Genomic DNA, 24,005 nt, shown 5'->3' on the forward strand with positions numbered 1-24,005 from the left:
AAAAAAAAAAAAAAAAAGAACAGCCCTGAGATAACTAGAAGCAAACCATATTATTTCTTAAAACAGCCAAATTTTATGCTTAAAAATTTTGGAAACTCAAAAAAATTTAACTTTTGTAATGAAAGTTTGTGGTTTTGAGTAAATTTCTGCATTGAAATTAAGTTCAGTTTTCATAAAGTCTTTTCATAAAATAAAAAAATAAATTTAAAAGATCTTCCTTAAACAAATTAACAAATTCTTCTCTTTTGAAATTTCTCCCAGGTGGGCCAAATAAGGATAAGAGAGTTTTAAAAATTTCAATTTTTTCCCAATAAAAGAAAATTGTTTCCCATGCCACTTGTCTTCTTCCATGTTTTTATTTTAATTTGGGTACTTTTTAATTCTTTGATTATCCTGAAAAGAGATGACTTTCAGCTTGCACAGAGGTCAGAGTTTGAAGTGACCATGTTGTTATTTTTGTTAGCAATATTGTTGATTACTCATGCAATTAAGCCCTTTTGGCATTAGTATAAATTATTTCCTAGGGCATAGCTTGAGATGAGGGGTGAGAGAAAATCATAATATGCTCTATGACAGCAGGTGGGAAACCTATTTTTCTTGTGTGGAATTCCTAAAGGTGGGGACAAAAGATTTTTTTTTCCAAAAAGGTTTCCAAAAGGTTTCCTGAACATGCTGAAGCAGGGTGCAAATTCAAGGACATCCCACACAACTCAGATTGTCTAACCAACCACACAGAATCCAACTTGCAGTCATCAGACCTGTAGAGGTTTCTGGGAAGTTAGGCATAGAAGAGGGAAACAAGGCTGGAAGTGCAAGTTACAGCAGATCTGTAGGTACTCTGCCTACTCTGTTTGAATTAACTAAAAGAAACCTCTAAACACTACAAAACAGCTGAATATGAGAAAGTCAAAAATTTCATCCTTTAGATGGGTTCAGTACAGTATTGCTTCATCATTCAGGTCATTTTGTTATTTAGGAGTGTCATAAACTGTGATGAACATGCTAATAAAACATGGTTTTATTACTGATTTTTTCTCACTGTCTCAATGCAATGTACAGTCACGATTTTACTGTTTCTGATACTCCATCAGACAGTATAAATGCAGTTATCCCAATGGTATACTAGGATGGGCACAGACACACCTTCAGACTACTAGGCAGGTATTCAGAGGAGAAATCTGGTCAGAAGGAGGAAAAAGTACATATAACTAATTATGGCAATGATAAAAACCCAACCCTCCACATAGGTTCCACTGGGAGGTAGAATAGGATGGGGTGGGAGTGGCAGCAGGGATTTCTGCCATATGTGGAAAACAGAGAGAGGACAATGCTGGCTCACTGCAGGATGCCTGTTTTCCTCCTACCAGTTTTGAATGACTGCCAGGGAAAGAGTATACTCAAGAATATCTCTCCCTCGAGTGCCTGTGTTCCTGACAAGTACAAAATATGGGCAGGAGGGCTTGGCTATACCTTCAAAATATGAAGCAGATCTAGTCAAAGAGCTTGCGTGCAATCCTTCTGTTAGTAAAGGAGATTTTGTCCAACAGTTATCATGAAAAATTGTCTAGCTATTTTGTTTTGAGGTTTCCAGCAGAAAAACAAAATATCGAATTAGGTCTTAAAGACTCAAAAAGTAAAAAATTTTTGTCATCGTTATTTTCTTGCCCAGTAAAATGTTTGAGGTATTTTTTCCCCATCTTTACTTTCTGTTTTTCTCCAGTGTGATTCCTCCTTTCTTTTGTTCTAATAGTTAAAACAGCAAAAGGGAAAATAATTCAGTTTCCAGTCAGGAAGACTTTTCACATCACCTCCACTCCCCAAAAATTTCAGATTAGAAAATAATACTCCATTTTATTATTTGTAACATTTCAAGTAGAGAAAAACAACTCCCTAAGAAGGCAATACTCTGAGTAGAACAAGAGGAGCCAGATTGTCTGACTCTTCTTAATATGTAGAGAGCATGCTCAGGCCACTGGTGCTGTTGTGTCATTGCATTGAAGAAGGAACTAGGAAAGCTACTGCAGCCTTTTCCTCTCTCACACTTCTGCCACCCATGGTGCAGAGTTAGGCATCCTCAAAGAGAAAAGGTTCAGACGGAGGAACCATAAATCTATCTGTCATTGTTCTCATGGTGGTAGGTTGTTAGCCTGCTGGCACGCCACTGGGTTTGGCTTTGTTTAACAGCTTGGCATTCTACAAAAAACAAATCAGGCCTTTAATTTAGATGCTAACCTTACACTGTCAAGTTTCAATATTTTCAACCAAGGCATTTAGAATGTACCCATTATTTTTACAGATCACATAATCAGATAGTACTAATAACAATACTACCTAATTGGTTGTTCTTTTGGCTAGAGCATATTTCTCGGGTCCTAATGATTATAATAAAATATAATATGTGTCAGTAGTTACACAAGAAAGAAAGAACCTTAATACTACAATGGAGTTTTATTCCTGCTTAGGTATGAAATTACTTATTCTGACATAAATTTGGGGAGTTGGAGTTCTATGTTGTCCCAATTAAACTAAAGCTGCCATAACTCCAGCAGAGCAGTGTTTGCAAGTGACAGGCTTTACTCCTTTGAGGGCAAACATGGAGCAATATTTCTCTCATACTCAAAGTCTGGATTCAACTCACTATGGATCTGGTTTCTGTGGTTGTTGTATCAAACCCGAGTCTGACTGTAGTGGAAAATGTCAGGTTCTCTGCTAGATGTGAATCATAGGTCTCAGATTGGACTGGATCTCTGTTCATATAAGTATATTGCATCTCCATAACAACGTAACAATTCTTGGCAGTCTAGTAATAAAAAAACCACACTGTGCATGAACCCCTCTCTAAATGTGTCCTGTGAGTAGATCTAGTAGTTAAGGGCAAACACAAACAAGAAAACTCACCATCAGTATAATACCAATGCAACTGGCATCTTTTCTTTGAGAAAACACGATGCTCTTCACAGCACAAATGCAAACAAACTCCCGAGTAGTTAATTTATGGTATTTAAAAAAAAAAGTATTAGCAGATTCCAAACAGAACAGCAACAAAATAATCAGGGCAACTGTTCAAAATAAGGTATGGAAAGAAAGTATGGAGATCTTGGAAAGAATCATTTTGTCATCAATCTTCTACCCCAACAGAAGAAAGCTAACATGAAATTTCTTGAAACTTTTTTGACTGGGAAAGGATAATTGTACTGTGTTCTCCATGGGCTGGTTGTTGTTTCAAATGAATTTTCATTATGTATTGCTCCCTAGGAAAATCTATTTACAGGAATTAAGCAAGCCCCATACAAAATCTACTAATTAGAATTTGTCCAACAATAAAGGTGATATTTTTTAGCACCACCTAATTATTAAATATAATAAACATAATCAGGTGGGGACTAAGTTAAAGTTGACAAGAGAAAGACAGGCTTCCATTTCATGGTGTCAGATTTACTCTTTGGGCAAATTTCATTACTACTTATTTGTTGCTTCTGTACAGAGTGTAACTGTTCTTTTCACTGAATTCTGCTGAGGTGTGCAGGGATTCATTTGATTCAAAATGCATTCAGGTTTTCTGATGGTATTGCAGAATGGCATGTATTAAACTTGGTTTGAAAGTGCATATAAATACATTCTCTGAACTAAGATGCGCTCACCTGCTTTAAGACTGAGCAAAATTTGGGAATGAAGTGGATCCACCTCTTGGCAGAATCCAGTTAAATTGTACCAGTTAATGTCATGTCTGGATTTAGTCCACTGTATGCAGAGTCTTTCAGTACACTTGTCTAATTGTATTGCAGAATCATAAAAACAGCATCTTATGTGTAATGCAGAATATCCCCACCCTTTCCATATTGTGGGATGCTGAGCCTTAACATCAAATTTTGTTTGGGCTCTGGCCAGAGCCACCTAACACAGATAAACAAGTCTCACTATGAATTACCACTGGTTTGCTCTCCTCTGGGTCAACCTTGTTGCCTTTCTCCTACACTTAAACCTGGCAGCTTTGTGGGATAATTTTCTTAGCATTCAATGATGGAATGAAGCTTGGAAAAGAAAAGTCAAAAGCATGATTTATTTGTAGGAAGGAAACCATCATTAGGCAACTCAAGCACTAAAGTAGGTTTATTCCAAAGTGTTATAAAATATTCAGCTTGGGGGCCAAATTGACATATCCATGTGCAGGTTACAAATCTCATGCCATGAATTAACTTGAAATTATTACTTCTGTCACTTCCTCTCCTTCTCTAGTAAAGTATGTTCTCAGATAGTCCTTACTGAAGAACAAATGTAAAGCACAGATGTTGCCATTTAAGAGAAATTGCTAATTGCTATGAAGAGGTTTCTCTCTCCACTGGAATGGGTGCTAGAACAGATACCAGGCATAAGATCTATTCTTAGCAGTGATGAAGGGTTGAGATTTCTTCACAAATTAGTATTAGATACAGAAGAGTGATCAGGCACTCTAATTAAAACTAAAGAAAACCTAGCCCAGTAGGACTTAAATCATGGAAGAGTTAGCTGAATAGCTGATTTCTGCTGCCTTCCAGTAGGTAGAAGAGAATGGATCATTTCAAATGAACAAGTTTCTCACATCACTGGCTCTATACCTTTAAACAAAACTATAGACATATTTGGTGACTATTTCTTAGAATTTAGCTGAGCAGATTCCCTTCACTCTGGTTTGACAAACACCTCATCAGCAAATAGGAAAGGTAACTGTGGCAGTGACGTTCTGAAAATGCTGTTATAGTCTAAATGCTCATTGATTTTTCAGGTCTTTGGGATGGTAGGAAAACAGTAATTTCCACTAGCCAAAGAAGATGGGGGAAGAGATTGTTGTCTAGAACTGTTTACAGATTAACGTACCAGAAGTAAGCATGGAAGCTGCTTGTGAGGTGCTGTAGCTGAAGTACAAATACGCCACATCCAGCCAACTCCCTGATGACTTCATTTCATAATTAATGCAGGCAGGTTTAGAAGCTAGATCTTGCTCCCACTGAAACCAGTAATATTTTTTTTCTCTACTGAGCTAGACAATTAGCACAAGATTAAAGCAGTCAGCGCACAAGCTGAAACTCAGTTCTCTACAGGGCCAGGTGGAAGAGATACATTTAAGTCCTCATTAAACTCTTATGGATTCTCACCAGACTGAAGTTGTTCTTTACCTCCTGTCAGTCCTGAAATTCTTAAGTCTCAGAAAATAATTCTGACTCTCCTTGGTGTACCACAACATAACTCTGTAGATGTAAACAAAACATTTGGCTCCATGAAAGTTAGGTATCTCATGGTCCTCATAATTAATTCTTTGCAGTATGACAGTAACAACATAAATGCTGCTGAGGTGGCTAAAGCCTCTCCAAGGCAGTCCTGTGCCATGACCCTACTGCTGCCATGGGATGGGAATGGTAATGGGATATTCCATCAAACAGCTGGCTGTAAGGGTGTTCCTTCAGGTGATGTATGTAGAAAGCACACATCTTGGATACACCCATACTTAGAGTTTTAACCCCAAAGATAAATATACTAGTGACAGTCTGATTTTAAGGGTAAAAAAAAAAGAAATGTGGAGGCTCCAAAATACCTGTTGAATAAGTTTGCAGTTACATGGAACTGCCAGGAAGGAATGCTTTACTAATTTAAATCAATCATTCTGTGTCAGATGATGTGAAAGGAAAAGAGAAGAGCAGAAAAGAAACTTTGTTTTTTCTTTTTTAGTTGAAAGATTAGTTATTGTATGTTAACATGGCTTAGGAAAAACACATAGCCACTTGAACAGTGTATGAATGCTCCTAGCCAAAGACCAATGAGAAGGTTTTTCTTTAGAGCAACGTGTTTCTTCCCGACTTGCTAGGTAATCATTACAAACACCTCTGCAGTTCTGATATTTTAAAATAATAAGATCCTAAGCAGCTTGAACACAGACTGAATTCTGAAGCACTGCTGTGTTATTTTCCCCCTACAGCACTAACTGTAGGCTCAGATACAGTGCACAAGCCAGCTCTCATTTAATAGTCCTGTTTGGGAAATTATGCTTAATATTAATAAATGAAACAATAATCTAAACCACAACAGACTTCTGGTTTCATTTTACACAATAAAAATCCTTTGTGAGCTAGTGGTGGTGCATTTTATAGGCACTGGGACAGCAGCGGGGGGACAGATGCTTCATCTGGAGGAAAGCTTTGAAAGATGCTATTATCAGCACTCTATGGTTAGCTGAGCTTTGATATTTTGCTATAAAATCAATCAGTGAATGCAAGTTATGCTTTGGGACAAAGAATTCATATTTGTGGTGCTAGACACCACAGAAAGAGACCTGATTTTCTTAGAGCACTCAATCATGCCTTTTGTAGAAATGGTTAGAAAACCTGAGCATCACAGCATATCTTTAGATAGTGTCTAAGACTGAAAATTTTTGTTCCTTCCTATGAATTTTTAGCCAGGTTTCCTAAGCAGGTATGATATGTTTATGTGTATTCCTAATAAATTTTGGACTCCTCAGACAATTTCGGGACAAAGGAGTGAGCATCTTCAACATATTGTTTCTACACGTTTCTTTAAAATTGTATCTTAGTAGACATGAAAAAATTCAGTCACACATGTCAAGCTAGCAGAAGTCAGGCCCTATCTGCTGCTCATGGAAATACTGACTTTTTAATGTCTTCTTCCAGTACTTACCTGGTTCTATGTCTATTTACATAATTAGCTTCATGAAACTTGTTTAAACTTCTCCATCAAATGTCAGGACCTCTTTGCATTCCTGGGAAATGCATAAACAAGTTAATGTAAGATGTGGGGTGAGATTCCCAGCTGGCCACACATGGGTGAGTTCAGATGTAGAATCTTGACTGTTTAAATCTGCAAGCCCTTCCCAGAATGTCTCACTTAGCAAGTGCTTCAGTAAATTTCTGTTAGGTTTGCTAAGTTGCAGCGATGGGTATCTCTCAACAGGGTCCAGGGAAACTGACTGCTTACCGGGAGGGAGCAGGGGAACAAGGGAAGTTTCTTTGGCCAACTCCACCTCTGTCAGTCAGTGGATCCCAGGCCAATCTCTCAAAGCTTTCATCCCAACATAAGTACATCTCATTTCACAAAGGCAGGTAAAATGAGAAGCGAACATATTGGTCAAAACAAGAATGGCTACTATTTGTTTTTCCCATTTCTAATTTTCAGCTAACAAGAAAAAAGTGCCATTGGGCTTTGGTAACAACCAAATGGCACAATATTGTACAAACTTTTAATCTTTATTCACTTTAAAGGGAAGATGAAACAAATATGAAATCTAAAGTAGTATGCCTGAAACTAAATGTTGAAGCCAGTATTTCCCTCTGGAAAACAAGCAACATTAAAGTTTGGCAAACCGAAGTCCTAGAAGTTAATTTCACCTCTAATTAAAAGTTATGTTGAGGGGTTCATTTTGAATGAGTGGCATTAAAAGTACTTTACCTTTCTTCCTCTGTATTACATGTTTATTTTGAAATTCACAAGCTGTGAAAGCCAAGAAGAACCACATAATCCACAGTCTGACTTCCTGCCATAAGGATCTACATAGACCCTTGCTCAGTCACTACTGCTCCAGGCTCAGCATTCTGGCTGAGTCAGTGAATATCTTCAGGGAAACAACAACCTTGATTTAAGAAGTGAAATTCTGTCCCCACAGAAGCATATGGAAAGTCTTCCCCACATCCTGTCTATATAATTACTACCTAAACATTTGGCTATGACAAACTTTCAGCAAATATGAAGAAATGCAGGGAAACCTGGTGATATTTGCTTTGCACATCTCTGTGTTTGGGATCTGCAGTGATGTTATTTGATGAAGTGGTTGGTCTCTAGAGCTCTGAGTAATTCTTCATTTCATTACATGTGACCAGAGATAGATTCAAAATTACATACAGGCACACTGCAATCTAGGCTATCAGCAGTGCTGCTGCAGATACCAAAACACAAATCTGCAAATTTACTGGGCTACAGCATCAGTTAATTTCCAAACTGGGAGGAATCAGATTTTCCAGTACCTACATAGCAGAAATTATTCTTTTCCAAGGTACAAGAATAAGCATTAGAGGATGAAAAAGATTTGTAGAGGATTCACAAGCAGTGTCATCCATACTATCAGTATTCTCTGTCTACAGCGGGAGTCTCAAACTGTGACCTGCGTCTCCCCATGGTCCATGGACTGTTTCTAAGAAATCCATGAAACATAGTTAAGAAAGATCTACTGTCAGTAGCTTGTATTGACTCAACCAGAGAAAGCATCTCCTTTGAAAAAAAATGAGAAGATTTACAAACTGAAAAAGGTTAGAAACTACTATTTAATGTGTTTTCCTGTTTGCTGCATTAAGAATTAATGGGACAGTTAACTTCTGAAAGCGAAGAAAAGCTGAGAAAATGGAAGAAAAACTGAAATTTCAAAAATACCTACATAAAAGGATTATGAAAAAAATAGCATTTGCTTTAAGAATGTTACAATGAAATAAAAATTCATTCACTATTTTGCTATGATGAATGATACTCCCTGAGTCCATATTTGAGTTACCAATCTGTTGAAGCAGATGCAATTGCTTACTATAAAGTCACAAAAGTATAACATGCTTTCACATCTGCTGGAGCAAGGACATTAGACTTCAATCTAGTGAATCCTTTGTGCAGTGTTGGAAGTGTTGGATTTAGTTGCTCAATCTCCCATGCTTGGTGACCCTAGTGACCATAGCAGGTAGGACTTTCTGTATGTCTGGAAATGTAGATTATAGCCTTAAATTAGGAGGACAATAGATTAGCACTGGGGGTGTCAGTCCATTGCCAAGAGCAATAAAATTGGCAGGTGTAACTTGCAAAGAAAATGCACTTTCACTGCAATGTCTCTGCTTCACTCACCTTTTTTGATAAATTGTTTACAATTGTAATCCTGTCTGAAATAATTTCTAGTGTTTTGCACAACATCTCAGGTTTCACCCCCATTCATGACCTGGAAAGTTAACTCCAACTTGTTGCTCTACCTCTTGTATTCTAGCTGTTCCCAAACCACAAGAGCCAAATATAACCAAACACCAATCTCTTGTGTGAGTTATGTTCTTGTCAGGCAGACAAACAAACAAAACTTGCTTTGAATGAGCTGAGACATAAGTTAATGATCTTTTATTTTCTGGAAATATTTTTTCTGTCTTCTAGTGACCAACATTCTTTGTCAAACCTAACCAGAACTTGTGCATAGCTTTTCTGGGGGGCAAGTTTGCTATTCACCACAAACTTCACCATAACTCTATGCAGTTAAAAAGCTTTTTGTCAAGCTTTCACCCTACTTTTGCTGAGAATTTCAGTATGAAACTGTTTTCAGAGTAGCCAACTAAATTAAAGCTGAAAACCATTATAAAATAACCCATGTTATTTTTTTTTCTTCAGAATCAATGCCCAAGGCTTTCCAGAACATGTGCAACCCCGTTTGTGATGCAAACTGCAGATTTGCTATGCTCCTGGAAACAGATGTGTCTATAGCCTGTGCTGCCAACCTTATTCTTTTAATGGAAACAGGTTCTCAGAAGACTCGTACTAGGATGATGGAACTCAACTGAGACATAAGCACTGCATATAACTTCTGTTGCTCTATGGAACAGGACAGATTTTATTCACTATTAGAAATAATGGATAAACCTAATTTGCTGATTGACTTTTAAATTTTAGACTATGTACTTGCTCCTAACTCAACTTTCTTAAGATCCCTTACTCTAAAACTTACAATTTGTTGACTTCTCACAATACATGGATCAACATTTTTTCCTTGTGATGATGGCCTAAACCATTACATCAGTACAGATGTCTGGATTACACATTAGATCTTAGCTTCACCCATGAGAAAAAATAAAATCAAACTTTAAAAAAAACCCACATATCTGGTCCATAAAACTAGCATTGCCTTGTTCTTGAAATCCCTATCCTGGATTCATATACTCCTTATTACTCAGAAAGCCAGCCAATAAGCATAGATACATTCCTTTGTATCTAGGGCCAACTATGCCCTTGTCTGAGGTCTTAGCGTGAATTAAAGTTGAATTAATAGTTGCCCTAACTTCGTGCTGGCAAGCCACCATTTCTCCTCCCTGCACATGGCAGCCAGTCCTTGTGTACTTTAGCAATACAGAGTGGGTCCCATCTGTTTCATCTGTTTGTTCATGCCCATGCTTATTAAGGCTGATGGAAAGGCTGCTCTGAGCCTGGCATCGTTGGTAGGGATGGCTCATGCTGGGGCTTGTCCAGAGTCTCGCTCAGCGTCTGAGCCCACAAAGCCATGATCTGAGGTGATGGCGCTGGAGCCCTGCTTTGAAGTGGACCCAAGCACCACATTTAAAGCTGGCGCCTAACCAGATGTGCATTTAGCCCATCCAGCAGCACCCTCCTGACAGGTTTCTAGGGCAAAGAGCGTAAGGAGGAACTCCACAGGGAATGGAGCATCACAGAGTAACACACTCGCTGCGCTAAAGGCTGAGGTGAAAGGGGGAATTGTAGCAGCACTTTGCAAACAGGGTAGCTTACAGCCTGCACCCGTTGCACTGTCAGCCTCTGGTTCCAAGGAACTGGGCATGTGAGTGTTTCAGATCACAGCTCACTGCCTGTGACACCATTTGTATTTTGACTCTCACAGGAACAAGATGTGACAAAGTGATGGTTCTATTCCCCTCTCAAATCCGACTTACTCTTTAAATCCACATCGTGCTCGTTAGAGTCCCAGGCTCTGGTCTTGAACACTGGCTTAATGTTCTCAGGGAACCAGAGCGCAGCTGGTCTGCACAGCGTTTTAGAGAAAAGTAGGGATCTTTATGTGGGAACAGAAATCTGCCTGCATGTTAGGTTGTCTAGATAAACATAGGTTTTGCTATTAACCACAGCACTGAGTGTTTATTGGAGGCAATTCACAAAGGATATTAGGCAGAGGGCATTATCTTTATATCCAGAAACATCTGTATGCATTTTCCTGTAGCAAAAGTAACATACTTCCTATCTATTAAAGGTTGTTCTTAAAAAACTGAGTTGAAAGTTCACCAGAAGGCAAGCTTAAGAATAGCACAAGAAGACGATTTACAAGTTTCCACATGTAGTTTTGCCTTTGCACTTCCACCTGGATCATTTGTATTCCACTCCTTGCTATCTTTGAAACAAAGGCCATCAGCCACATCCAATTATCTCATAGTTTTGTGATATACTACAAACACATGGGATTAGGACAAAAATAGTCAACTCCCTTATATTTATGGCAGACATTCAAGGAACGGGAAACTCTTTCGTGAAATCCTGTAGCATGACAGAACCATGTAGTGTATCAGCAAAAGCTGAATTTTGCTCATGTTTGCAAAAGATGATAAACAATAACATAACAATTAAATTTCCCTGGCAGAAATTATCTTGCTTTTTCTAAAATAGATGGATTTTTTTGTTTGTTTTTATTGTTTCTTGTTTAAAAAAGTAACAATTAATAGAATGATGGTGGAGGCTAAATATAATCTTAAATGCATGAAGACCAAAATGTGAAAATGCCATGAGCAAAGCACTGTCTCCACTATAATGATGCTGCATGAGATGTCTTATTAGGTCTCTCACAACTGTTTTCCATTGTCCAGAAGACTGGCAACTCTATTCGAAAGAGAGAGCAATTGGTACAAGTGTGGTATTTCGTGGTGTGAAAGACTGTTTCAAGCCCACGAGAAAAAAAAAAGAAAAAAACCAACAAGATAAAAGATATACTAACAGTTGCAATCAAACAAGGCTGCTAAAGTCCCCATTACTGGTTTCTCCCTTGTGGCCAGTCTATATACTAACAACACAAACTAAAACAAGACTTACGAGGGAAAATATCTCTGAAACTTGCTGTTTCATTTCTGTGACTAATATCCTAAGCAAAATCCATCCAAAGTGATGTTGAAAATCAAAAGAAAATAAAGGGGGGGATGGGGGCAGGAAATGTGATGATTGATCTGTTGGAAGCCAGGTTGGCTGGAAACCCTCAGGGTCGGCCTCCTCCTTTTCGCCTTGTCCTTCTCCCTCGTCCTCCTCCAGCTGTGTGTGGGCATACAGTGGGCCCTCTCCTGCTCTCCCAGCTGCACCCAGGTGAAACCCTTTCCTGCCTCTTCTGACAGCTGTCCCAGCCTATGTCAATTTGCTACTTGTGGGGGACAGCATGTGATGAACTTGTTCTTTTACGTTCTCTACTGCACCACTGAAAATCTGAACTGTGAGGCATTTCTTGTCATTAGCTATTTCCCAAGTCATTTTCTGGATGACTATTCAAGGCTAATGAAGTCAAACTTCTTGTCGTCAGGTCATCACAACATTTATTACCCTGAAAATAGTTCTAGTCTGAACCTCTGGTATTCTCCTAAGGCTCCAAAGTCTTCTTGAGCACATTTCATGCACCCATTTTCTCTGCCTTTTTCTCTCTCACACACAGATACAAACCTTTAGATTAAAGATTTTGAGAAATATTTAAATAATTATTTTTTAGCCACCCCAAGACTGAACATAAAGGCAACCACAAAAAAAAAGAGAACGAGAAGCCAGCACTCTTTTGTAATCCTTTTCCATCAATGTGTTGATTAAAGAAAATGTTAAACTGTAGGGTATCAGCCAAGTCTGTAGAGGATCTATTGGTACAACGAAATAAAAAACTAAAAAAAAAAAAATCTAATTACACTTTGCTTGCATCTTTACTGAATAAGAAATACAAAAGGAAATTTATCTTTGTTGTGGTTCAGATTTCCTCATCTTGCTCAAATCTGCTCTTAATTTAGAAATATGCTGGTTTCTGCTTTCACATTTTCATTAAATGTTGCTTAGACTTCCTGGATCTAAAGGAAACCTTGGGATTGGCCATGAAAACAAATGTCTCTTGGAACAAAGTCCTGGAGCCACTGGGACACAGAAGACCAAATTCAGACCTTATGCATGGACAGGGAATCAATCCAAAGGCAGGGTGGACCTCTTGTATAGGTCAGAGAGTGATGCTGTGCGAGACAGACTTTGTGCCCAGGAAGAGCGAATTTGGGGTCTCTTTTCATCTCTGTCCCTTCTGTTCTTTTTCTCTCCTGAGTCCCTCAGACTTTTTCTCCACATGGAAGTCTTATGGGCAGTTTTTTCTTCCCATCTTTACCATTTCTATCCTTGCTTTGTTTCCATTCCTCTTTCTTCTGTCTTTCCTCCCTTTTTACCTTCTCCTCCCATTTCTACCTGCTATCTCTTCTTCCTTACTTGTCTGTCTCTTTGTCTGCTTTTCCTTCACTCCCACATGTGGCTTTAACTGACCACTCTCCTCAGTTCCCCTGTGGTCTCTCCATGGTCATCTTTTCATTCCTCTCCTCTCTCTGTTTCTCTCTTCATTTTAAATTCTCTTTCTTCTGGTTCAGCACCTCATCCTTCATATGTTTTCTCTTGCAAAACGTTTCTTGAAACCTATATAAAGCAGCAACAATACAATTCAGGCTCTTGGGATAACAGCAAGAGATGGGCTAGAACAAGCTTCCTCATTCAATGCTGAGCATTCAACACACAGGAATACACACCTTTCATCTGCAGAGCGTTAAAGAGCTGATGTGTGCAGACACAGCTCCATCATACAGTGCTGCATGGAAAGAGGAATGGTTAGATGTGGGTTAACTGAGCACATGCATCTCTTGAGGGGTCAGAGTATTTCTCAAATACTCCTTAGTTCAACCTCATATTGACTACCACTTGGTTACAGTATGATGTTCCATTGCACTGAGTATGGATTTGATAGATTAAGAACCAAGAAGTTAGGGTTTGTTATTGATGATACAGGGCAGGAGTTTTCAGTGGATCACAGCCCACCAGGGAGGGTAAAAAATCTGAGCTACGGAGTAATAACCTGTAATTTACAGTATCAGTCATCATGGTTTTTCTTGTGTTCTTTGTTCTGGTTCTTGGTTCCACTGATATGCCAGTCTGGGGTCTCAGAAGACTGAACCCAAGCTGTGGGCTCAAGAAGACTACTGGAGGAGCTACACATCAACAGAGCTAGAGCTGCTCGTCAGGTAGTGGTCAAAGTGGGGCTTGGCAGACATCAGCCTTTGAGTAAAATCACTGGCAAAAGACAGAGCTATGCTGGAATAATATTTTAGGTTTGAGGGTGTTTGCATTCCATCCCAGGGCAGGCTTCTTTTGCAAGCTGAAAAGTGCCCTATATATTTCTGCAGAGCACTAATTCACACTGCTTCAACTGTGCTGCAGAGATACAAACTAGTATAAATACCCTTAGCCATACTGCCATACTGCAGTTTTCTTCATGGTCTGTGTGCATACAGTGCTAAATTCATCACTTCATCAAGCTCCAGTCCTGTTAAAGCAAAATGTGGCATTTCTTTGCCTCATACAGGGATGGCAAGGTACTCAAAGACTGTAAAATGAGACTCAGATGATGAATTGATGTTCAGAAACTTGACTTCTTTCATACAAAAATTACTTTTTCTAAAAAAGTCGGGGAAGAGTGAAATTGCCATTACCTTTCACAATATCTGATTTGGGATAAAATTTGTGTCAAAAGGGCCCTTTTTACTATTGACACTTCATGCTTTTTAGATAAAGGAAAATAAGTTTTGACATAAAAACAACCACTAAACCAGAAAAAAGACTTTTAAAAGTGAAATTTCACGGAAACCCTCAATCACATGAAATCGGTTAGTCATGGTTTAGTGAAAACAATGTTTCTCAATGGAAATTCCATTCACAATTTTCATTTTTTTTACTTTTATTTTTCCCTGACTGGCTACTTAGAACAGACAACATACAGCCATCTTCAGGTACTAAGAGGGCTTTTTAAATCTTTATAAAGTTTTATTTGTAGTGTAATACAAAATTGCAGCTTTTAACCTACAATCTCATAGACTGTGATAATCTTTTACGAGTGATTTTCTCCATAAAGTGCCCCTTTAGCAAAGAATGGACTGTTTGCCTGTGCAGAGAAGTATGCTGTATTTGATAAGAATCAAGCAATCCTATACATTGAATCGATGTCAAGAGTAAAGAGAGTCTCTAGGGAAATGAGCCTCAGCTGACTGTATTTTATAGAAAAGTTTGTTCACATGCACCAAATGCACTCTCATATCAGTATCATCCCTTGCAATAGGCTTTGTATTCCAGCGGGGACTGACTATGACAACAAAGCATGTGAAAAAATAGGGAAGGTGAATGTAGGCAAGGCAAAATATCGTATATATTTCTATTGCTAACCTAGATAAAAACCAGACTCGTCTCCTTGCCACCCCCCTCATTGGGTGTTCTAGAGAAATGTGTTATTCTGAATGCTTTCCACATGATCTTTTGTTTAAAGTAGAAAATAAAATGCATTATTGATGCTTTTTAAACAAAGGGCATATTTTCACTTCTAGAACTTGAACTGAAACAATTAAATAGGACAAAAAGTACAGTTTGTATCAGTAATTTATTATAATCATTCTAATGTCTCAGACATCAATGAACTTTGTTGGTTGGTATTTAATGTCAAAGTAATTATTCTAAAATGACCTCAATTTGCCTTCCTAATGAAAACAAAAGTAATAAACTTTCCATTTTCTGCCTTAAAGACCCTTTCACACTAGTTTGTATAACCTAGTTTTATAATATGACGGTGTAAATATTTAAAAAAGACAACTAAATTATCCTTGTCAGGAAAGATTTCTTAACCTCTATTAATCCATCTTTTATTACTACTGTAAAAGGAAAATATTAATTAAATCTATCAAATCTTGGACACACTTAAATGTCTTCAATGACACATTCTATATTTTTGTTTCTCCTTCCAGCTGTCTAAGAATGCCTGCTTTCTCCATTGGTTTATGGCATTTATGGAGGGCAAAAGTCTAGTCCAAACACGAAAAGTGCAGTGTATTCCTTGATTATATGCAGTGACTATTTGGGTTAAGTCTTTTGCCTTATGCTCATATGAACTGATGGCTTTTTGCTGTCTTATTATCTGAAATGACATTAGCAAGGAAAAATGTCATTCTGAGCAATCATCTAGGTCCCAGTTCTGCAAAGTGTGTATCTGAAAACTTGGTATTTTCTTAAACTGGGTGAAGACTGAAAATGAAGTGATTTTGGTAAAACTAGAACTATGAAATTGGACTACTTCTGGGGCTGGGAACAAGATGAGAAAGTTATCCGAAGTGTTGACAAAACATGGAACATTTCTTACTGTGTGGCCTGTTGACTAATGGACGTTGTAACAAGCTGGACAAACCATTGAACAAATACACATTTTTGAAACTTAATAGACTTCTACTTACAACTTTGTAAAAGCTCTAAATAAATCTGTTTAGCAATAGCTGGAAATAGAACAAATATTGGTAAATGAGAAGCAGAATATAAGTTGTGCTTTCAATAAGAACAGAATTAAAATTGAAACTAAATTGTTGCACATGGAATAGGATAAAACTAGAACTAATTAATTACTGTGGAACTAAAAAAACACTGGTACTGGAGCGTAAGCCTAAGGGCCTGGCCACATGGATTCCTTTTTGGTATCAATGCCATGCTTAGTTACAACTAGAAGGGCCAAGATTAATCCAAGTTTAACTATACTATGGATATATGGGATATACAGGAACCCAAGGTGAATTTAGCAAGATTTCAAGTGTGTTCCAGTTAGGGCTCTGGACTCTAACTGGGACTGTAAGACCTCAGTAGTGCTTATAGCCATGTGGTGTAATGGCTGGAACTGAATAAATGTGATGACACGGAAATATGTACAAAGATGAAAGAGCTCATGCTTCAGTCCCTGTAGAGTCATTAAGTGACTCTATGTTGTAGAAGTCTTTGGATACCTACGAGAATCCCCATAGCATTTATTTGTGTTTTGGTACATGTTTAAGGCTACTCATTAGATAATCAGGTGGCTAGTCCAAATTTGCCTCCCCATGCATCCTACCAGTTTAAATGTGCTGCCCTTTCAAACCACGGACATGGCAAAATATTTGATTGCCTACATATATATTGTCTCCAAAGGTCACAGTGATGGAATCAGATGTTTCTTACAAAATGCTCCTATTAACCATACTATACACAGCTAACCAGGTGCTGAGTATTCTCAGGGTTTGCCTCTCTCCCCTCACTGTTTCTAGTCAGGTTGACAGTTCCCCAGGAGTTCACACTCACACTGAGGGGAGAAGTGTGATCTCTACCTATGCCTCATTGCACCTTGCTGAGAAAAGGCAAGTGACCAAGGTGAAGCTATACAGAGATAGTAGCTACAAAGGACCTGCCCTCAAAATCACTACTTTGAGAAAGTAATGGTATGAATAAAGCATGAATGACCATAGGAGAGAATTCAACAATGGGGCAAGGGAAGAAAAGAAGATGGACACAATGTGAGGTCATGAGGTTTCTTGCAAACTCAATGCAGTGGTGAAGTCATCACTGTGTGTAGCTTCTTCCAAACATGGCTATATGTGTTGCAGAAGAAAAAGCACAAACATAGTTTGATAACATACTGATCTTTAATCTATAAAGAAGATTAAGTTCAAAGTTTAACAGTATAAAAGAATAACAAATACTTTAAAAAAAAATACAAGATAACACATAGTTGCATCTTGTTTCCTCCTGCTGTCAAAGCTTAGAGTACACAAGTTCTGGGGTACAGTTCCACTGCATACACTGTTTCCTATCATTTCAGCATATGTTGAAATTGAAATAAAAGATTTTTATTTGCAAAAAAGCTTTTCCAGGTACAAGCTCAAGCCAGGGTGCTATTATGTTTAGCTAGTCACATGTCAGATCCCACACATAATTAAACAAACCAGAATGAAATCACTGCTTGTTGCAACATTCCTGCCTTTTCATGTCAGCTCCTAGATGCCAGCAGTCCATCTGCCACTGCATCCATCAGCCCAGCTGCTTGTAACTCACAGTTGTTCAAGAGCTGAACCTTTTTCACTTGGGTCCCCTGCTCTAAGTTCACATCCGCAAGTTCTTATTCCCCTCAGGCACACACACAAAAAAGCATTGGGGCAAAAAATGACAGAAAAGGTATGAAAATTTGTGAGAACTTTCAGACAGCAAGGAAAAAGCCTCAGGCAGGGGCGATGTGAGTATCCCCTCCTGACGGCAACTGTTCATAATTTGTTCAGCTTTACCTCCATGGACCCCAAGGCAAATCAAAGAGTTGGAGGCAGCCAGGTGTAGGGGAAGAAAAGGCTGAACAATCTGTTTAGCCTTCCCTGTCTCTTTATAGTTAGATTTACAGTTCTGACCCATATAAACTCTGCTCCTGCTTTGCACTGACCACAGGAACATGTTTTTAAGCCTAGTCTGAAGCAGACTGGAGGGACATTATAACCCACCTTACTACTCGTTGAAAACAAGCTCCTTTGTGGGGAAAAAAAACCAACAAAACAAACCCCAATAAAACCAGGGGAAAAAATCCTATCAAAACTTATAATGGAAGGTACCTCAAAAATGGATAAAAGGACACTTTTTTCTACAAGTATCCCAACTGTAGAATAACTGTTTTGAATCCATTAGTGGTTGCATTCTATTTGCATGATCTTTGGAAAGCATAACAATAACATTAAAAACAATATGAAATAAAATATTGCCACCAATGAAAAATCTGTTCAGTTAAAAATTGCAAAACCAAGTAAACAGCAATTTACACACTTCCCTCAGTCCTGCAAACTTGAAACATCCAACATCCAGCTTGGACAAAATTGTGAATACAGTAGACTTTTCAGCATAACTCTACTTAAATGACAGTATTGATTAAGAAAAACAAGGCATACTACTAAAACCAAAATACATAGAATCAGGTTTCTATGCTACTCTTTGCCAAAAAGCTATTTTTAAAAAAATGGTTTAAATGCAAACTTTTACATCTCCAACACGTTTTACATATCTCAGACGACAAAAGAATACACATACATTGTATGTGATATTTTTTCAAAACTAGCCATTACATTTTCACAGATTAAAAAAAAAAAAGTCTGTTTAAATATTTCATTTCTACAAAGTGAATTTACATTTTTAAGTACAAAGTGCAAATACTACAGTTGTTTTTATTGCCTTTTGGTGAGGAAATCTCCCACGTCAGAGATCTGCCTTGGATCAGTAAGCTGTTCACCCCTGCTTCCTAGAAGCTTGCTGAAAGAAAGTTGGAAAATTTTGCATTATTAATGATGTTTTCAAGTAATCAAGTATAAACAGTTGTCTCTATTTCTCAGTAGTGTCCACATACCACTATAAGAACAGTTCTCCACAAAAATATATGGGGAATAAAAAAAATCCCTGGCTTGTAGCAGTTCAGGGCACCTACAAACAAGGGTATGAGCAACATCTTTACGATTTCTTACCTATGGCCTCTTTAAATCTATACCTGTCAAACACAGAGTTTTAGCAACTGCCTGGTCAAGTCCCCGGTGCAATATACCTTTCTATGGCATGTGATGTATAAGGAATGGGCTGCTGGCCAAAGTCTTCTGAAAAATCTATAGTTTCCTTGTAAACTTTTTGCTAGGCTGCAAAAGACCCTCTGGGTGTCATTGACAGAGTGTGTGCATGGATGTGTATGTTTGTTGGACAGGGTGGAGCTGAACAAGGGAAATATATCTAGCCACTAACCCAGCTCTGTCAGATCCTCTTTTAGAGTAACAGCTGAGATGCAATTAGCATATTAGTATATGTATCTATATCTTCTTTCTTTTAGTAAGCTTGTATGTGGGTGCACACATACAGATGAGCACATATGTAAAAAAAACATTCAGGAATAGATGCCTAAGCACACATAAACATATATATATAACTGAAATCCTGCAATAAACTAGCAGAAAATGAGCTCTTGAGTGCCCATCTCCTGAGTGGTGCAAATCTGGTCACTCCTTAGATGGGAGGTTTCCTTTGAGAAGCTCCCACTCAGACCAGTTGCTTTTCAATAACTTCCTTTCAAGTGAAAACTTTTGTGATGAAAGCCACCTTCTGCATTTGCAGCCTTGTATTGTTTGAATACGAAACTGCCAACAGATGGTTTGCTGAGGCAGCCTTAATTTAATGCTATCATTTGTCAGCAACAGCTTTTAAAATAATTGGTGCTGAGTCAGCAAAATTATTGGACAAAATTAAAAAACATAGCACACTTTTATTACAGATTCAGCAAGTCAGGATCAGATTACAAGAAAGGGGAGAGGGCTTGTCATGCTTCAAGTGTAGTGCACGTGTGCCAGTAATTGCCATTATATAATTAAAATAACCCCTTTGAATGTTTTTGAGTTCCGACAGGATAATTGTTTTCAGGCTGCCTTATTTAAAGCATAAGTGATTTGTGGGGGGAACTTGAAAAGTTAAGACCACAAAATTTTTTTAAACAAACAGAAACTTATCACATCTTTCTAGCTGTGAGAATATTTTATATTCCATCAAAGGTATGTAGGAGGTCTCTGGTAGAACCCACAACCAATGTTGAGCTTGCCTTAGGAAGTGTGAACTTAACATCAAACAAATCAGAGATAAAGCACGAAACAAATTGACTAGCAACAATGAGAGGAAGATTTCTCTTGGCTTGTGGGGAGGTTCACCCTGCGTTCGGTTTTTAACAAATTAATCTAGCTTTCTGATAGATGGGAAGACATCAACCACAACTATGGTTTTGGGATATTTTTACTCAAATTCCTGTTTTCCCAGAGTTATGTAAGCTGTTCTTATGTTTTGATGAGTACTTTTAAAAACAATTCATCATTTAAAGATGCTTTTGTGGGAATTAATCATTTAATTCCTCTAAGAAAAAAGTGACGCAAGAATGGTATGAAGGTGATTCTTTTACTTAGACCGTTCAAATAAATTGTGGACTCTCAAGTCCTTCAGACCCATGCAAAAGCATCAGGAAGCTATACCAGTGTCCAGAAAAATGAGTCTTTAGTATTAATGATTATAAAAATAGACACACACAAACAAGAATCCCTTTTTTAACCTTTTTCCTGAGCTTCCACTTGAATCACTCGTTTTCAATGTGTACCTTTTCTTGATTGAAAGAAGCCTGCTTTTGTTCCCTTTGTAACTCTGAATGCCTTGAGTAGCCAAAACACCATGCATGATGTACACTGGTGTTATTCAGAAAAACAAAATCAAGTCCTTGCAGAAAACTGATGCAAAAGAAAATCATGGATTATGTTGTCAGGGCACTTGACATTTTATTTGCTACAGTCATTCTGCAGACCTAACCAATTTTAGTTTTAACACACTTTAGCACACTGATGCAAATCCTAGTTCTCCAGCATCATTTTGCTCAGCCAGCAAAGGCATTTGAAAGTGACAGCTCTTTTCTCTACACTAATATTTTAAAAGGTGTTTAAAACCACCATACAGTAATTCAGTGGGGCTTGTTAAATGTATAGATTTTCATAGGGCGTGGGAAATGCATGGCTTTTTTCACAAAGAGTAATTTCAATCAAAATTTGTGTCTATAGTGTGACTCACAGGAAAGCTAACAGAATTCAGTTAAAGCAAAAGAAGAAAAAGCAGCGCACATTTAAATGTATATGGGAATGCCAACATTTAGGAATGCAGAAGACTTATACAAGGGCTCAATTACACTCATCTAATTATCACTAACCTAAATGCCAACTACATTTTACTAGGAACATCCACATGCAGGCATTTACACACATTTACTTCGCACCTGTGGTTGGCTAATTCAGCTTTGCTTAGAACTTAAGTTAAAATGTATTAATCAGGATGTTGTTCTACAAGTTCTGCAAGTCTGCAGAATGGCAGATGAATGTAGTTTGATAATTGCTGAAACCCCAAGAAGTGCATCTGGGAAAGACAGTAATGGAGATCTTGCTCTCCTCAGTACTCACCTGCCTGTTGGATGAAGTGCTCTCGGTGTTGGTTTTAGGGGCTGCTAAAGGATGGAAAAGAAAATATTATGAATATATTTTGCAAGTTAAATGTAACATCCCCAGGACTGAAGCCCTCACTCTGGTATTGTTTAGAGTAGGGTAACAGCACAGCTTTCAATAAATGACATATTTCAGATCTTTCATCGAAACATCCACTTTCTTTCCTCAATGCAGGTGTCGCTTCTACCACATTATATGAAAGCTGAATGATAGCATTTCTTGCCAGTTAATGTGTGACATTTGCTTAGGATAGTTTACATCTGGTCAATGTTGAGAATTTCAAACTTATTAAATATTTAGCTGTAAATATAGCTTATTATCCCTGGTGGGAAAGAAGCTTGGACAAGCAGACTGTCTGGAAAGCATTCACTTGCTTAAAGACATTGCACAGGAACAGCTCTACCAGCCAAAGACATTGGTCACATTTTATCTATAAAACAACAAGATTATCACTTTTTTTTTAAAAGTTTCTTAGCAAAGTCCAACACAGTGATCTAAATGAGGAAAAATAACCCCAGATACATGAGTCTGCTGGCCCATTCAACTTCACAAGCAAACTTGGGAGGCTTGGGAGGAACTCACCCTCTTGGTTTTGCATGTCAGTTTGTTAGTCAATCAAGCTGCACTAGGACAGAGGGGAAGGAAATTGGGCCTTGAAAAATATTGCAGAAACTACCATTTCCCTGAGAAAGTATGTTTTGTGGTTCTCTGGATTTTATATTTCTTCAAATGATTTTCACAAGTATCTGGCACTCACAGAGAATGGTACAGAGCAGTCTCCTTATCTCAGCTTTCACACTTCAGGTGATGGATTTCACTTATTCATAGAAATATAACTCTAGCTGTAGTGAAGTGGTGGCTGTTTTGTGCAAGTGAAATGATTATCAGAAAGAAAATGTTAATTATCAAGCAGGAGAAACAAAATAGAATGCTGATATTCCAATAAAAACAATTTTTATTGTCATCTTTAAAACTATGTATTTCTAGGAAAGCATTCCAATTATTTTTCTTAGGAGTTTTTTCCAACTGGATGCCATTGTGTTTTCAATGCAATTGCTCTGAGATATTTTTTTCCTTCCAAAAATTAATGTTCTCATTATTGACGGCATTTTGTTTTGAGAAGCTCTGTTAAAAATCTCCAGATATGGTGAACATAATCTTTTCTTTAGCTAAATCTGTGTATGATCTTCATATAATTTCATGCCTAATACAACTTTCTTTTCCAAAACAGGCAGCTTATGTGAAGCAGGAGAATCCTAATCTTTGTTTTTTTTCACTGAAGTGGGCATACGAAAAACTGGGGTTTGGTGTGTATCTTGCTGTAGTTTTCATCAATTTCCTGAAGCAATGACTACGGACCCAAATTTCATCTACAATAAGACCAAGGAGTGCAGCTGCAGCAGGACAGAAGTGTCTGGATGTTAACATATAGAGTGACCACAGTGACCTCCACTTTAAGGCACTAGTCTACCAAATAGTGTAAATGAAAAAGGTGTTACATTTCAGTTTCCACACTTATAGCATAAAGATAGCAACATCTATCTTCCTTCATCCACCTTCATATACATTTTTTTCACCACCCTCACCTAGATGAAAATTGCAAGGTGTTATTACTAAGTATTATTACTAAGTCCACGCAAAAAACACCCCAAACAAACAAACAAAAAAACCAGAAAAAAAGTCCTACATTTGATATATTTGTTTTGAGAGATCTGTTTCTGTGAGACATAGACAATTTACTCTTTTAGTACTATTCCTTCTTTCTTCAGTATTCCCTTTCCTGCAGCATTTCCCTTGAATACAATCAATTTTGTGGAAACTGGCTGCATTTCCCACTTGACTTGCTTTTCATTTCCTCTGACACCTTTGTTTTACTGCCTTGGCTTCACTTTGAGATCCCAGGCAAACAAAACAATTTGCCTATATTAATGTTCTACAGCTTCTTAGAGTATGGGGATCTACTGTTGTCATTTACATATTTTTAAAAAAAATTCTTTTTCATTTTCACGAATTGTGTGATTGAATTCTGCAGGGACTGTTACACAATAGTAAGTTGTTCCCTTTTCTACCAGTTTTGCAGCAAGGTAAGGTGGCTGTGTACCAGCAGTTGTTCCACCTGTTTGGCAGATGACC

At 37.9% G+C, this 24,005-nt stretch overlaps 1 protein-coding gene across 7 annotated transcripts in view; it reads right to left on the reverse strand.

The window, feature by feature from the left end:
• Window positions 1–17,461: 17,461 nt before the first annotated feature.
• The window catches only part of SMOC2 (SPARC related modular calcium binding 2), a 141,658-nt gene continuing 135,114 nt past the window's right edge, over window positions 17,462–24,005 (reverse strand). For 4 of the 7 annotated variants that reach the window (XM_014951162.1, XM_014951160.1, XM_014951167.1 and 1 more), the window contains exons 12-13: window positions 21,831–21,871; window positions 17,462–19,122 (exon numbers count right to left, since the gene is read on the reverse strand). In XM_014951162.1, coding sequence (XP_014806648.1) covers window positions 19,099–19,122; window positions 21,831–21,871 — 65 coding nt within the window. In that variant the 3' untranslated portion in view covers window positions 17,462–19,098. Of the gene's footprint in view, window positions 19,123–21,830; window positions 21,875–24,005 lie in introns of all 7 variants that reach the window. The other 3 variants (XM_014951161.1, XM_014951159.1, XM_014951165.1) reach the window with 1 other exon arrangement.

Source organism: Calidris pugnax, unplaced genomic scaffold (assembly GCF_001431845.1).
Source record: "Calidris pugnax isolate Ruff unplaced genomic scaffold, ASM143184v1 scaffold24, whole genome shotgun sequence".
NCBI classification, from domain to species: domain Eukaryota; kingdom Metazoa; phylum Chordata; class Aves; order Charadriiformes; family Scolopacidae; genus Calidris; species Calidris pugnax.